The 15,000-nt window shown below is 67.1% G+C and overlaps 1 protein-coding gene across 2 annotated transcripts in view; it reads right to left on the bottom strand.

Moving 5' to 3' along the window:
* Nucleotides 1–15,000, bottom strand: part of AJAP1 (adherens junctions associated protein 1) — a 66,319-nt gene that overhangs the window by 50,226 nt on the left and 1,093 nt on the right. Inside the window, exon 2 of one of the 2 annotated variants that reach the window (XM_084873237.1) lies at nucleotides 13,822–14,916. In XM_084873237.1, the coding sequence (XP_084729363.1) occupies nucleotides 13,822–13,850 (29 nt within the window). In that variant the 5' untranslated portion in view covers nucleotides 13,851–14,916. Of the gene's footprint in view, nucleotides 1–13,821 lie in introns of both variants that reach the window. The other variant, XM_084873236.1, reaches the window with a different exon arrangement.

The raw sequence follows: 15,000 nt of genomic DNA, 5'->3' as shown, positions 1-15,000 counted from the left end.
AAATGCGTCCCAGCGCCTGGAGGCCGGACCCTCCGGCTCCTTCCGTGGCCCAGCCCCTGTGGCACTGCGTCAGCCCGAAGCCTGGGCGTCCAATGAGCAGGGACGGTGAGCCCATGTCCCGCCCTCAGCCCCAGCCCCCAGGGGAGCGGCGCCCTGGTGAGCATCCCGAGCTCCCCGGCCTGGAGCTCCGAGGCCTCGCCCTCCTCTCTCCACCATGGCGGTGATCTGAGGGCGAGTCCCTCGGACAGGACAGGGCTGGCCTCGCTGTCTCTGCGGGGAGGGGAGGGGGCAGAGAGGACATCGGGCCCGGGGGCCAGGCCGGGCTCAGCCCCCGTCTGGCCGGCTGCACCGCACGGTCTCAGAGGCGGTGAGGCCGGACCCTCTGCGAGGCAGCGGCCGCTTTCGGAAACCTTTGCCAAGTTCGGATTTGTCGTAAATGAACTCAGCTTTCACTCCCTTCGCGAATGGTCTGTTTTTGGAACTGGAGGGGGGAGGGGGGAGGGAGGGAGGAAGGAGCCAGGCCTGGAGGCTGAGGAGCCAGAGGGTGTGGCTGCAGCGCAGGGACCAGGACGGCGGGAGGCAGCCGGGCCCACGGGGCCCACGGGGCACAGCGAGGACAGCGGGGACCGGATCGGAGGTGGCGAGTCCCCCACGCCAGGGAGGAGGCGGTGGGGGTGGCCACAGGCTGGTGGCCCCACACAGGCTGCAGAGCCAGGCCCACAGCGCTTCCCTCCAGCCCGGCGCCCGGTCCCGCAGGACACGCGGTGGGCGCTGAGGCTGCTGCGTATGGTCACCTCTCTGGGCCCGGACCGCGGCTGATTCACGGAGAGCCATCGCCACCTTCCAGCGCTTCTTCCCAGAATGCCTCGGGCACACAGGGGGCTTTGGTGACACCCCCCACCGCCTCCCCCAACAACAGTGAGGAGAGCCCAGCCCCTGGCACAAAGCACTCAGCAGCAAAGGGTTTAGCCCGCGGAGGCCTTGGCCTTGCCCTTGGCCTTGCCCTTGGCCTTGGCCTTGGCCGGGAGGGCCTCTGAGCCCGGGTGCGGCCTGCCAGGGCCTCCCGCCCGTCACAGGAAGCAGCGAGGGGTAACAGAGGGTAGGCAGGGCCCCAAGAGGCCTGGCCACGGTGCCGGGTGGGACCCTGGCCAAGGACCACAGAGCCAAGGCGCCGCGCTGTGTGGGTGCCCCCCTCCCCCAGGACAGGGCCGGATGGCGGAGCGGCCACAGCTGCCCATGCTCCTCCGGGAGGCCCCACGCCCTGTGCTGACTCTGCACCACCTCAGACTAATTGCTGTACCCTGCTCTGCCTCAGTTTACCCATCTGTGAAATAGGCTGACGACACTTCCTGACCTGGGAGGGCTGTGGGGAGAGTTTCTTAATTAAAGTTTTTGAGCTGCTTGACAGATGATGGATAAAGGAACACACATTTATTAATTGGTTTCAAGTGCACTGAGGTGTGACACCCCTCCCCACAACACGTGTGTGTGTGCACGCGCGCGCGCACACACACACACACACACACACACACACAGTGCCAGTCCTCCCGCCCCTGTGGAGGGCTCTAGCTCTATGCACACGCTGAGACCACGCATGGATAAGGGACCAGGGCCTCCTGCATTCTCGGAGGGAAAACCAAGGCCCCTGAGTCTCCCGCTTCTTCTAGAAAGTTCCACGGCGATGCTGGGCTGCAGGCTCTTAACAGACATAAATGTGTCACATGGGCAGGAGACCAGCATGGGGGGGAGGGGTTCTCTAGGGAGAGGCAGGAGGGTCAGACTGGGGGAGGGGGTCTGAGGAGGAGCAGGTGCAGGAGGGACAGAAGGAAGGGGGTGCGCTGGCCCCTGTGGTCCCGGGCCAGCTTCCCCCGAGCTCTGAGTGACACCGGACAGGCAGCCACGGCCGCCGACCGCCAGCTCCGAGCTCCTCCCCACGGGGCTTCCTTCGGGCCCGGCTCAGAAGGGTGGAGTCGGGGTCCTCAGGGCCCCGCTCCCTCGGGGAGAGGCCCCGCGGGAACAAGGCGTGCAGCTGAGCATCCGCCTCCCTCCGGGAGAGCTTCCTGTGCGGCCGCCCAGGGCTCCCCGCCCGCCCCAGGCTCCCCGCCCGCACGGCCCCTCTACAAGGAGGCCCAGCACCCTCTGCTCCGGGAAGGGGGCGTCCCCAAAGTGGCACCCTGTCCCCCGGGAAGGAAACAACCAGATGTCTGGCCGGGGGGACTCAGGGGTGAGCGTCGACCTAGTAACTGAGAGGTCACAGTGCGATTCCCCGTCGGGGCACAGGCCTGACCGACGGCTCCATCCCCAGTGAGGGCGTGCAGGAGGCAGCCGGTCAGCGATTCTCGCCCATCATCGATGTCTCTCTCTCGCCTCTCCCTTCCTCTGTGAGATCAATACACAAATCCTCTTCTAGGCTAGCCCGGGCCAGTGAGGAGCAGCCCCCCACGGAGCCCAGGGCTCCCAGGACCTCCGAGCCCGGGCAGAGCGGGAACCACGTAACCGCATTCACTCTCAAGACAAGGGCCACGCGAGACCATGTGACACTCCACAGACACTGACCGCTGACGAGTGGACAGTGAACAAGGGTCGCGTGGACCAGCCCTTCTCTTCAGCGTGAAGGACGTCCAAACCGGAGGAGGGGCCCGGTCCCCTTGAGCTTCCCGCCAGGCTAACCACACCCGGCCTCTCCCGACCCCGCAGCTGGAGTCCAGGGCTGTGGCTGCCGGCACCAGGCGGCAGGGGATCGTGAGCCCGCGGTGCTCACAGCATCATCGCCGTCCGCACCTCAAAGGAGAACTGGCCCCGACCCCAGCAGGCACGGAGGGGAGGGCTGGGCTAGATCCAGAAAGGGGGCGTCTCGGGGGGCAGGGACCTGCTGGGCACAGACACTCTCGGGGGGCAGCTCGCGCAGTGAGGCCAACGAGACAGCAAAGCTGGCAGCGGGCGGAGCTAAGGACCCGGACAGCACGTCTGAGACAAAACGGAGGCGCGGCCCTGGAGGCGGAGGCAGAAAGGGACGGACTGTTAGTCACACGAGGGGAGAGGGGGGCGGGTGTCCTAAATCTGGACCAGTCACGGCGGTACGCTCGGCAGAGTCTCTGAGCATCACTGAACTGGACACGTAACGGTGACTGTTCCAGGAGATGAATTATACCTCCATAGACACACACAGGCATGCACACACAGGCACACACACAGGCACACTCACGCACAGGCACACGCACACAGGTACACACACACACACTCTCACACACACGGTGGGCAGCCCTCTCCCCCGGAATTCTAAGACACGTGACCTGGCTCTCTCATGTGACCGTTCATTCACTCCCACAGTTCCATTCCAGAGCGCTCCCGGGAGGGCCTCCCGGAATTAGCGTGTTTATTTTTAATTATTAACGGGATTGAATGACTGTATCTGTGTCACAGCTGCTCTCCCCCTGCGTGACGCCGAGCTCATTCTCGCTGCAAAACAACCTTCCCCTTGGCCGACCCCCTTTGGACGCCCCCCTCCGACTCAGAACCCAGGGGCCTGGGGGACCTCTGATCGCAGGGCCGCTGGCCGCAAGGGCCAGGCCCGCAGGGTGCTCACCTGACCTCACAGCAGCAGGGCCAGCGAGTCTTTGATTTATTTTATTTGTGTTTTTCCCCCCCAAAGGGCAGTGTGTAATTGAGGAAGTGAGAAGCAAACTTTACATAAAAGTCAGGAGCCATAAGAAGCGGTGAAAACCGTGTGCCTGGACCTCGCAGTCCATGAAAGGGGTTCAGGCCCAGCCCTCCGGGTAGCTCGCTGTGTGACCTTGGACAAATCGCTTAACCTCTCTGAGCCTCAGTGTCCTCCTCTGAAACATGAGAGAACAACATGGCCGTGCAGGGCTCCCTGAGGACCAGAGGATGGGCGGGAGGAAGAGGCATGGCTGGGCACTGAGCGCTGAGCCGGGCTGTGGGAGGCCTGGTGGCTCCGGGGCCCCCCGCTGGCGGGGAGGAAGGAGAAAGAAGGGATGGGTCTATTCATCGGCTCTCAGATGCCCAGAGTCCCTTCCAACACACAGCTCCCCTGCGTGCCACTCAGTAGCATTGACACAGCATGTGTGTACGCGGTGCTCCCACACAACACACACATACACACAGACTCACACATGTGCACACATGGATGCACATACAGATATGCATGCACACAGAGACACGTACATGGGTGCACACGCAGACACACGTGAATGCACATGGGTACAGACACACGTGCACACGCACTTTCCTCGTACAGCCTGAAAGGAGACAGCACAGCACAGACTGGCATTCTGTCTCACCCCCAGCCCCCCAGCCCTGCTCACGAGCTGGAACCGGAGCCACAGCGTCTGTGCTTGGCTGCCGCCCCGGCTCGGTCCCGGAGCCTCCCCAGCACCACGTGCCACGTGCCGGGCGGGGGCGGGGCGGCCCCAGAAAGGCCGCTCTGCCTCGGGCTGACCTGGTTTGTGCGGACCGGACGGCGCTTCCTGCCGGTAAGCACACACCGGCCGTCCGTTACTGTCACCGAAGGCGGCTCCCAGCACCCGGCTCCGCGGGACGCGTGTGGCTGTTTCGCATCCTCAAAACTGGGGCAGAGCCGCCGCCGCCAACACGTTCCAGAAAGCCATCGTTTTACCCGCCCCCATCGGCACATCCCCTGACTGCTGTTACATCCAGCTCCAGGGTCCCCACCGAGGCCACACACCCAAAAAGAAGCCAGTGCTGATCTCCCACGGAGAACTAGAAAGTATCAGCCGGAGTTTTTGGTTAATCCGCACCTGAGGCTATTGTTCCGTTGATTTTTAGAGAGAGTGGAAGGGAGGGGGAGAGACAGAGAGACAGAAGCATCCATGTGAGAGAGACACAGCTATTGGTTGCTTCCTGCATGCACCCTACCCAGGGCAGGGTATCAAGCCTACAACGGAGATACACAACCTTGACCAGAATCAAACCCTTCAGTCAGAGGGCTGATGTTCCAACCACTAAGCCAAACCAGCCAGGTCATGGGTTTTTGTAGGTTTGTTTTGTTTTTAATATATTTGTATTGATTTCAGAGAGGGAGAGAGTCATGGGCCGGCCGCCTCCCGCACGCCTGCAACCCAGGCACGTGCCCTGCGGAGACCCAACCAAGACCCCCTGGTTCACAGGCAGATGCTCACCCACTGAGCCCCGCCAGCCAGGCAGTTCTGGGGTTTTCTTATAGATTACATGAGGTTTTCCGTGTAGAAAATCGTATCATCTGTCTGCATCCGCAAATACAGAGATGCTGACAGCTCTCTTCCTTCTTCTCTGGGACTCCTTTACCTGCTTTCCTTCCATGTCACCCTGGCCGGAATCCCAGCGCGATGGCGGACAACGGGGGAGAGTGGACATCCTCCACGCCCCCCTGGCCGCGGGGGGAGCTTCGGGCGTCTCAGCAGGAAGTGTGACGTCAGCCGGCGGCCTTCGAGGATGTCCTTCCTCACGGTGAGTGAGCGCCCTTCCATCCCGGCATTCCGGAGAGTTCTTATCCCAAACGGGTGCTGACTCTGTCACGTGCACACACTCCTGTGGCTTTTCTTCTTCAGCCTTTTCATAGGACAGACGGCACTGGTGGATTTTCAAAGATTGAGCCATCCTTGCATCCATGGCATGTACTTCTCTTTGCAGCCGGGCTGTATTTGCTAATATTTTATTAAGGACGAGAGGCCCGGTGCACGAAATTCGTGCAAGAGGCTTGGCCCTCACCGCAGCGCGGCTGCCTCAACGCTGGCAGCCCCGGCTTCTTCCGGAAGGACGGCCAGCTGTCCGGTCTAATTTGCATATTATGCCTTTATTGTTATAGATTTTTTTTGTGGGGGGGAGGGATCCATTTTCACAAACAGTATTGCTTTCCAGTCTCCTTTTCCTGGGCTGTCTTTGCATGGCTTTGCTATCGGGGTGATATCTGCTCACAAGCGACCTGAGAGAGTTCGTTCTCTCCCCAGCCCTGTCTGGGTGCGAGAACCCCCTCCCATCTCCGCTGCCCCCAGCCTGAGGCAGGAACCCAGGAAGCAGCGAGCGCGCCCTACAGGGGCTGGGACATCGGCCCGCCCTCAGGGCCTCCCGAAGCCGCTGGTGCGTGACTGACCCCCGCCCTCGTTCACCAGAACCTCCCCCACAGCCCCCACGGGCCCATGTGAGGAAGGTGCACCGATGGGTTTGGCCCCAAGAAGCCACGTGACCGGCCATCCAGCTGCCTGCACACCCCCTGGGTTTGAACGTCAGAGTCTGAGGGCGGACCCGCTCCTTGAAGTCCGAGCTCATGGCCGGATTCCGCCGAGGTCGCCGGGAGCTCTCTCTGCTCCGAGTTCTCCCCGGATGGAGGCGGACGCACACACCCCGGGTCACCCCGCTGTCCGCACACTGTGATCCCGGAGGAAGGGGGCCCCCGGCGATCCCGCCCCCCTCCCGGAGCGCTCCCGCGGGCTCCGGGGCTGTGCAGAGGCTGGGGGGGGGGGGGGGGGGGAGTGCTGTTGTTGGGCAGGCTGGCCCTCACATCCCCTCATCTCCCCCCCATGTCTGTGTGGCAGGAAAAGCTGCCCGTCAGCCCGTCCGAGCAGGTGCCCCTGCACCGCCCGCCACCGGGTCTGCGGTGGCCACTCCCTCTCCCGTGAGCACCGCCGTCTCCTCCGCGGGAGAAGGTGTTCCCTCCGCCCTCTTCACCGGAGGGGCAGCCCGGACACAGCCGGCCCCAGACTCCCGACACAGTCATCCGCACACCCACACCCCCACCACACCCCGTCACACACACACACAGTCACCTGCACACCCACACCCCCACCACAGCCCTGTCACACACACACACACACACACACACACACACACACAGAGTCATCCACACACCCACACCCCCCACCACACCGTACACTCCACACCCATGTCACACACCCACGTCACACACACACACACACACACACACACACACACACACTCCCCAGCAGACACACCCACTCCCACCACACAGCACACTCCACAACCATGTCACACATTCACGCATACATACACACACACACACACACAGTCATCTGCACACCCACACCCACCACACCGCACACACCATACCTGTCACACACCCTTATCACACACACACACTCCCCAGCAGACACACCCACACCCACAATACCTGTACATACCACACCCATGTCACACACACACACACACTCCCCAGCAGACAAACCCACACCCATTATACCTGCACATACCACACCCATGTCACACACACACACACACACACACACACATTCCCCAGCACACACACCCACACCCACAATACCTGTACATACCACACCCACATCACGGGATTATCCCGCCGTCCACACTCTTTACGCTAATCTGCAGGATGAAAAGGGGTCCAGGCGACCACCCAGGTGACACCCCACTGCCCAGCAGACATCCCCACATCCCCACACCAGCACACACCCCACTGTCCTCCCCACCACACACACACACACACACACACACACACCCCTAACTCGGGAACAATGTTCCTAAATTTTCATTCAAACGTGGCCCCGGTGACTCAGTCCCTCCTGCCCCCGGCGGCCAAGGTGGCGGGGGGCCAGCGTGGTGACAGGTGCGGGTGCCAGGGCACGGAAGGCCCCGCCCTCACGCCGTCAGAGAACGTGCTCACGGGGCCACGGGGACCCCCCAGGTGGCTCCCCTGGGAGCGAGGACACCCGGACACACTCCCCCCAGGGCCCTGCCCGCCCTGCCCGGGCACCGGCTGGTCTGGCTCCGCCCTGGCCGGCCTCCGACGCCGGTGCCACAGGTGCGAGGCTCTGCACTCGCCTCAGGTCCCCACAGCACGTCCTGCAGCCCTGAGGGGGGGGTGCCCCCCCTGTAGGACGTGGGCCCAAGAAGGCAGCGGCCCCCCCACCCACTCACTGTTCTGGCTCGGGCCACACCCCGGCTCTGGGCGACCCCAGTGTTGAATTGGAGGGGCTGTGGCCAGGCTGACCTCTCGGACCCCGAGCCGACAGAGCAGCGCAGCCATAGCAACAAGGGTGGTGGCCGGGGTTCCTCCAGTGGCTGCTCTTCCCCCTGAGTGCCCACGGGGCATGGCCACAGGGCAGGCGAGCCCACGGCCCTGGAGCCCCCGGGGTGCAGCCCACAGCCGGGACCCCAGAAAGCAGTGAAAATGCCCTGCTTTGGCATCCTCAAAACTGGCAGAACCACCTGAGTCACACTCCTGACTCAGGCGAGCCCAGGCTGAGAGCATGGACTTGTCCCCATTAACGCCATCTCACACGGACACACGTGGAAGTGATACACTGGTACCCGAGGGGTTAAAGAGAGTGCCTCATTGAAGCTGGTTTCAGTTTGTTATTTCTGTCACTGTGCCTGCTGACATTTCTCAAAATACAAATGTGGCCCGTGCCCTCTTCCTCCTGGACGGTGCGGTCTCCATGTGGATCCAGTGTTTCCACCCCCCCCACACACACACACACACACACTGCCCCTCCCCAGGGACAGAAACCCGCCCATTTCTGGACCCGCATGGCTCAGGGTGGGGCGCCACGGGCAGCAAGGACTGGCCTGAATGGACGGTGGGGGGAATGAGCAGGAGCAGCCATCGGGGCAGTTTCTCACCTTCCTCCCCATCCCCCACCGCCCTCCCACGGGGTCACAGACCGACCAGAACCCTGGGTGAACCAATAATGACTGCCGGAGTTCAAGGGCGTCATCTTCCCCGAACGTGTCTGCATTCCGGGCACAACCCCGTCCTCGGGCCAAAGGCACGTCTCTCCGGCGGGGCTGTGAGCTCCGGGAAGCCCGGCCGAAGGGATGTATCCGCTGGAGTCACAGCAGGGCCTCCACGTAAGACCATCCGCGGCTGGCACTGCTTCCCCAGGTCCAGTGGGAGGTCAGGGAGGAGGGACCCCAAGGACGAGGCCTGAGAGAGCCAGCGCCCCGTGCCACATGGACACGTCCTCACCCATGACCTCTCCTGGGTGTCCACTCCGCACCGGCCACTGCTCACAGGCGGCGGTGAAGAATGAGACACCGCCCCCTCCCCCCCAGGACCAGGTTCCTCCCCCCCCAAAGCAGGAGCCCACCCTCGGATCCCCAGGGCACCCCTCACCCCCCAAGACACGCTGCCAGCTGCGAGGCCCCAGCCTGGCTTCCCTCCACAGCCACACCGCCCAGGTGGCTGCCCACTGCGGGCTGGGACGGTGGGCGGGCAGAGAGGCAGCGGCCTGGCAGGACGGCCCCCCGTGGCCGGCCCCCGAGACAGAGCGAAAATTGGCAGGAGTCCTAGTGGGGGCACGGGACTGGCAGACAGAGGGCTGGGGGCCGGGGAGGCCACAGCAAGATGGGCCCAGCGTGGCTGCCGCCCGCCTTTGTCGGGGCGGGAGGGGACAGGAGGAGGGGACACCTTGCTGAGTGCCGGAGTTCAGCAGAAATGCAAACGCCAGCCTGAGCCCCTCCCCCGCCCCGTAGGCCCAGCCACAGGGCCGTCCTGCTGACAGGTCAGCCCCACTCCGGCTGGCTCTCGGGTCAGTAGAGACAACGCCAACTAGGGAGACCCCACGGGGAAGGGGGGGAAGGGGGCTCCGCCTGTCTCCGGCAGAAAGCGCTCCCTTTGTTTTCCTTTCTTCTTTGTTTTGTGTGTGAATCCTCCCCTGAGGATATGTTTCATTGGTTTTAGAGAGAGTGGAAGGGAGAGAGAGAAACAGAGAGAAACAGAGAGAAACACGGATGGGAGTGAGACACATCCATTGGCTGCCTCCTGCACCCACCCTGACCAGGGCCCTGGCTGGGGAGGAGCCTGCAACCCAGGCATGTGCCCTTGACCGGAATCAAACCCGGGACCCTTCGGTCTGCAAGCCGACGCTCTATCCACTGAGCCAAACTGGCAAGGTCTTGAGGAGCTTTCCAAAGAGAGAGAGCCTGAGCCCAGCACAGCTGCCTGCCCTCTCCCCGCCCTCCCCCTCTCCGCCCTCCCCCCCCCCCGCCCTCCCTGGGGGGCAGGGGACTCAGCCCTCCTCGCACTGTTTGGAAGCGGGCTCTGGCTGGCATTGCAGCAGCCTGGTCCCAGGCGGGTGATTGGGGTACAGAGAGCGAGCAGCCAGGCCCCCCAGGGGCAGGTGTGACCCAGCCGGGATGTGGATGGACCCTGGGGAGCCAGCCGCCCCCTCCCTCGTCGGCGAGGGCCCGGGCTCTGATGGCCGCCGCCTCTGACTTTCTATGAACGGAGAGTCCCTCTGAGTTACGTAACGCAGCGGGCGGCCCTGACGCCCGTGCGGCTCCGGTTCCTGGAAGGGGCTCGGAGGGGCGAGTCCAGAGCCTGGCGCTCCCAGGCCCTGCGTCTGCCCGCACCCGGCTGGCTGGCAGGCAGCGGCAGGAGAAACCTCGCGAGCCGGCCTTGCAGCATGCGATCTAGATCAGGGATATATTTGGCTTCCGGCTCAGCTTTGCATCAGCTTCGTCTCCACTGACTTGTCGCCCTTTGCCGGCCGCGGGCACGTGCAGGGAGGCAGGCGCCTCTTACGTAACCGGTCCAGCAGCCACCCGGAGGGGGGGTGGGGACAGGGCGGTGCCCATGGGTCGGCCGGGGTCTGGCCTTCGCCCACTGCACCGTGCTCCGGGTGCCCTGAGTCTGCCCGCAAAGAGCCCAAGGGGATCCGGGGCTCGGACATGCACCCAGCCCACTCCTGCCAACGCCCTGCTGGTGCCCGGGTCCGTGGATGGGCACTCCGAGGCCCGGGCTGGGTGCTGCCGCTCCCACCACCATCCCCACCACCATCCCAGTGCCCGGCCAGGAGGCAGGAAGTGCGGGGAGAGCAGGCCCCTCCCTGTCCGGGCCCAGAGGAGGCGGGGAGGCCCGAAGCGGCCGGTCCTGCTCCCTCCCAAGGCGTCCTCACGGACTGGAGGCCCAGGAGGAAGGAGGCCGGTGATTCAGGTAAATGGGCAGGAGCTGCCACCCTCCTCCGCCAGGACGAGGGTCCCGGTGGGCTGGGTGGGCGGGGAAGGGGGCGCCACGTGGTGGGCGGACCTGAGCTGCCTCCTGAAATGGCGACTCGTCCCAGCATCCCCGTCCCCGCTCAGAGCCACAGCCTCCACGCTCCCCGGGCTCCGCTGCGACCCGTTTGGAAAGAGCAGCGGCCGGCGGGCAGGAGTCTCCGGGAGGGCTGCCTGGGGACGGACGGCGTCCCCGGTCCCGCCCTCCGAGGCCCCGCTCAGCCCCCGCCCCGGGCCTCTCCAGGCCGGAGACAGTGGCCACGGGCCCCGCGGCCAGGCTCACCGGGTCCGCGTGCTCGGCAGCTGCGAAGTGTCCCAGAAGGAAAAGAGCAAGAGAGAATGTTGTCACACACCCCCTACCACGGCCACCCCCACCCCCCACCCCCGGGGCCTCCCCGAGAGGAGGGGCCAGGGACCTGCGGGAGGAGGACAGACAGCCGCTCCGAGGGGCCGGGCGGGAAGGAGCCGTGACTTCGGCTGCCACTGAACTCCTGAGGACGGCTGTCAAACCTCGGGTGAGGAGCCCTGGCAGAGCAGCGCCTGGAGGTCTGCAGCTCAGAAGCCCCCCTCACACCCTCCCCCCGCCCGCCCCCCACCCCGCCGCCTAACTCCACTGCCCCCCGCCCCCTCCCCATGCCCCTGGCGCTCACGGAGGGGCTCCATCCAGGGCAGCCGCTCTGGGCAGTCCCGGGAGACGCCAGCGTCCCTGTGCATGAAGGGAGAGACCTTGAGGGCTTTGCTACAACCGCCCCCAAAGGCGCAAGAAGCAGCTTGAAAAGCCCGTCCGTCTAGGGAGAGGCTCCGCAGGCTCCACTCCAAGCCGCGCAGCACTGAGCCCGGCTGCGTCTCGGAAACCAGCAGGAGCGCCCCTCGCTCAGGGCCCACGGGTGGCTCTGCCTCTGAGCTCTGCCTCTGGCTCAGGCGCAGGCTCCGGGGGCCTGTCACAGCCAGGCCGGGCCTGGCCCACGGGAGGCCCCCCGCCTGCAGCCCAGCCCAGGCGGTAGGCAGAGCCGCAGACCCCGGGGGGGGGGGGGGGGGGGCCAGCTCCCACATGACAGCGCTCTGGCCGGTCAGCTCCCAAACAGGTGACAGCGTGTCCTCCCGGACCCAATTCCAGAAAACCCCGTGCGCAGGGAGGAAACAAAAGGTCAAACTTCCGCGTCCCCCACAGGACTGTTCCCTAAGGCAAAGCCGGGGCGGCGCCCGCTGGGGAGGCTGCAGGGCCGGCCGGGGAGCCTGAGCCACAGAGCGGCCCTCCGCGCAGCGACTCTGCTCTCCCTCACCGACACACGGCTCTCTCCGCCTGGCACCGTGTCACAGATTAAAACAAACATGTCTGTGCCGGTAGCTGGCCGGCAGGCGGTCCTCAGGGGCCGGGGCCGAGGCTCCAGAGGGGCTCAGCGTCCGACGGGGACCCCCAGATCCTTCCCCGGGCCCTGGTTCTGGCTGAGACCCGGAGGCAGAGGGCGAGGTGCCTGGCTGGGTCACCCACAAAGCCTCCGCTCCGTGCTGTCGGCGTCCAGAGCCTTATCTAGTCCGAGCACACACCGAGGTCCAGGCCGAGCCAATGCCAACGCCGGCGCCTCACCGTTAACCTCTCAACGCCCAGATGGCAGAGCAGACAAGCCAGGCTCCTGCGGGAGGAACGCTGCTTTCCAGAAAAAGGCCAATGACAGCGTTTGACAGTTTGCATCGCTGCTGTCAGCAGCCGTGACCCGGGACAGGACGGAGCATCGTCTCCTCCACGCGGGGAGCCGGAAAACGGTTGGCGAGCTCCGTCCTCTTCTGGTTTCTCAAAACCAGGACGCGTCCGGGTCCTCCCTGGGGCTCACTCCCCCCGCTCTGGCCGGTGGCGGCTGTGGGGGCGGCTGGGCAGCCGGCGGGGCTCGGCTCCTCGCCCTCCCCAGCGCGGGAGCGCAGTGCATCCCAGCGGCCGGACTGGGAACCGCACTGGGCGCCCTCCGCCTCCACCTCCGTCCTCCCCGCTCTCCCCGCGACCTGGGACCCACACGCACCAGCTCCCAGGGGCCCCCAGCGAGAGGGTGACGGCCCGGGGGCGCCTTCCCCGCGAAGGGATCGCTGTGCAGAGCTGCGCCTTGCGCGCCGGAGGCAGAGGCCGACGCCCGGGCGACCCCGCAGGCGGCAAAGTTTGCGGAAAGGAAAGGGGTCTCTCAACGCACCCCCCGCCGCGGGCTCCAGGCTCCCAGTCCTCCCAGCTCGCCCCGGAGTCCCGGGCACAGGCCGGCCCCAGGGCTCGCCCCGGGCGGCTCAGGGGGCGGATGGGGGCAGGGAGGACCGCGCGCCCCCGGATCCCCCGCGGCTCCGGCCCCAGCTGCCCGCCAGCTGTGCGCTCCGCCGCCCGAGGTCACCCGCCCGCAGCTGGAGAGGCAGCTGGGAGCCCGGAGGCCGCTCCGCCCGGAGCCCGGAGGCGGAGAGCTGGGCGCAGAGGCGGTTTTGTTTTGCTTTCCTCCAACTCCGCCCGCCCAGCTCTCTCCCTCCCTTTCCCGGCCGCCCGGCCCCCGCCCTGGGTCCCTGGCCCGCCGCGCCCCGCGCCCGGGGCCGCGCCGGGGGCCCGGGAGGAGGCACAGGGCGGCCCGGACACTGCGTGGCGGAGCCGCCGGCCGCCCGCGCCCCTGCCCGGACCCCGGGCGCCCGGAGCCCCCGGGAGAGCCGGCCGCTCCCTGCGGGACGCTGAGCTCCGAGCTCCGGACCGGGGCTCCCACCTGGCTCCCCGGGCACCCGTGGCCTCTCTCGGGGGGCGGGGAGGGTCCCCGCGGAAGGCCCCTCCGCCCGGCCGGCACCCACGCACCCCCGGGCCCCGCGCCCCGGGCCGCTCACCTGAGTCCGAGGAGCTGCTGGATCCACATGGTCACGTTCCGCGAGCGGCGCTCAGACCGCGCTCGCCCCGGCCATCCGCGCGGCTCCGCTCCGCTCGCTCCGTCCCGCGGCGCCGGGTCTGCTCGGTCCGCCGCCGCCGGCCGCGGGCGCAGCGGTCAGAGCGCGGCCGCGCGGGGCTCCATGCCGGCCGGCGCGCCGCCGCCGCGGGGGCGCATGGCTCAGGCGGGGCGGCCCGCGGGGGCGCACATCCTCCCCGGGGCGCGGGCCGGCGGCGGCGCCTCTGGGAGAGCCCGGCGGGGACGGCGGCGAGGCCCGAGGGAACCGGGCGGCCGGCCCGGGGGGTGGGGGGGCGCGGCGGGGCCGGAGGAGCGCGTCTCTCGCCTCCGGTGGGAGCCTCGCGCCCGGGGCCGGCGGGGTCCGGGGACGGGAGAGGCGGGGCGCCGGGTCCGGTCCGCGCCCGCCGGGTCGGGGTGCTCGGTGGCAGGGCTCCGGGGCGGAAGGCGCAGCTCAAGTTGGCGGGGCTCCGTCTGAGCGCTCGCCCTGCAGACGGCCGCCGCGGAGGGAGGGGGAGGCGGGCGCGGAGGCGCGGGGCGAGGGCGCGTGGAGCGCGGGGCGCGGGGCGCGCGGCGGCGGCGCGGCGCCGAGGAGGAGGAGGAGGCGGGGGGATCCCGGGCCCCGCCGCCCGCGCCCACCGCGCCCGCCGCAGAGCCGCCTCCCTCCGCGCGTCCCCGCCTCCCGGAGCGGGTCCCAACTCCGCCCGCCCGCCCGGCTCACGTCACCCGCGTCCCCGCCCCTGGCACCGGAGCCGAGCCCGGTCCGCCCGGCTGCCGCTCTCCGGACCGCCTGGCGGGGGCCGCCGCGCCGCGCAGGCCGTGCCGCCGGGGCGTCAGCGAGCGAGCGGGGCCCGGCCGCCCCCTCCCCGGCCTCCGCGCGCCCGTCCGCCCGCCAGGGTCTCACCTTGGGAACGGCCCCGGAGAGGCCGTGGGCTCCGATTGGACCGCCGCCGCCGGATGGTGTTGCCACGGTAACGGGATGGCATGCGAAACAGTTCGCGGTTCCGACCCGGTTCGGAGTGAGCCCGGCGGACCCGGAGGGCTGGTGGGGAGGAGGGGGCCGCGCAAAGTTTCCTCCGGTGAAGGGAGTGCGCGCAGGGCCAGCGGCGGCCCGTGGGGGGCGGGC

Source organism: Pipistrellus hanaki, assembly GCF_964339955.1.
Source record: "Pipistrellus hanaki genome assembly, chromosome: 2".
Taxonomy (NCBI): Eukaryota; Metazoa; Chordata; class Mammalia; order Chiroptera; family Vespertilionidae; genus Pipistrellus; species Pipistrellus hanaki.
This window is presented reverse-complemented; position numbering and strand designations above follow the sequence as displayed.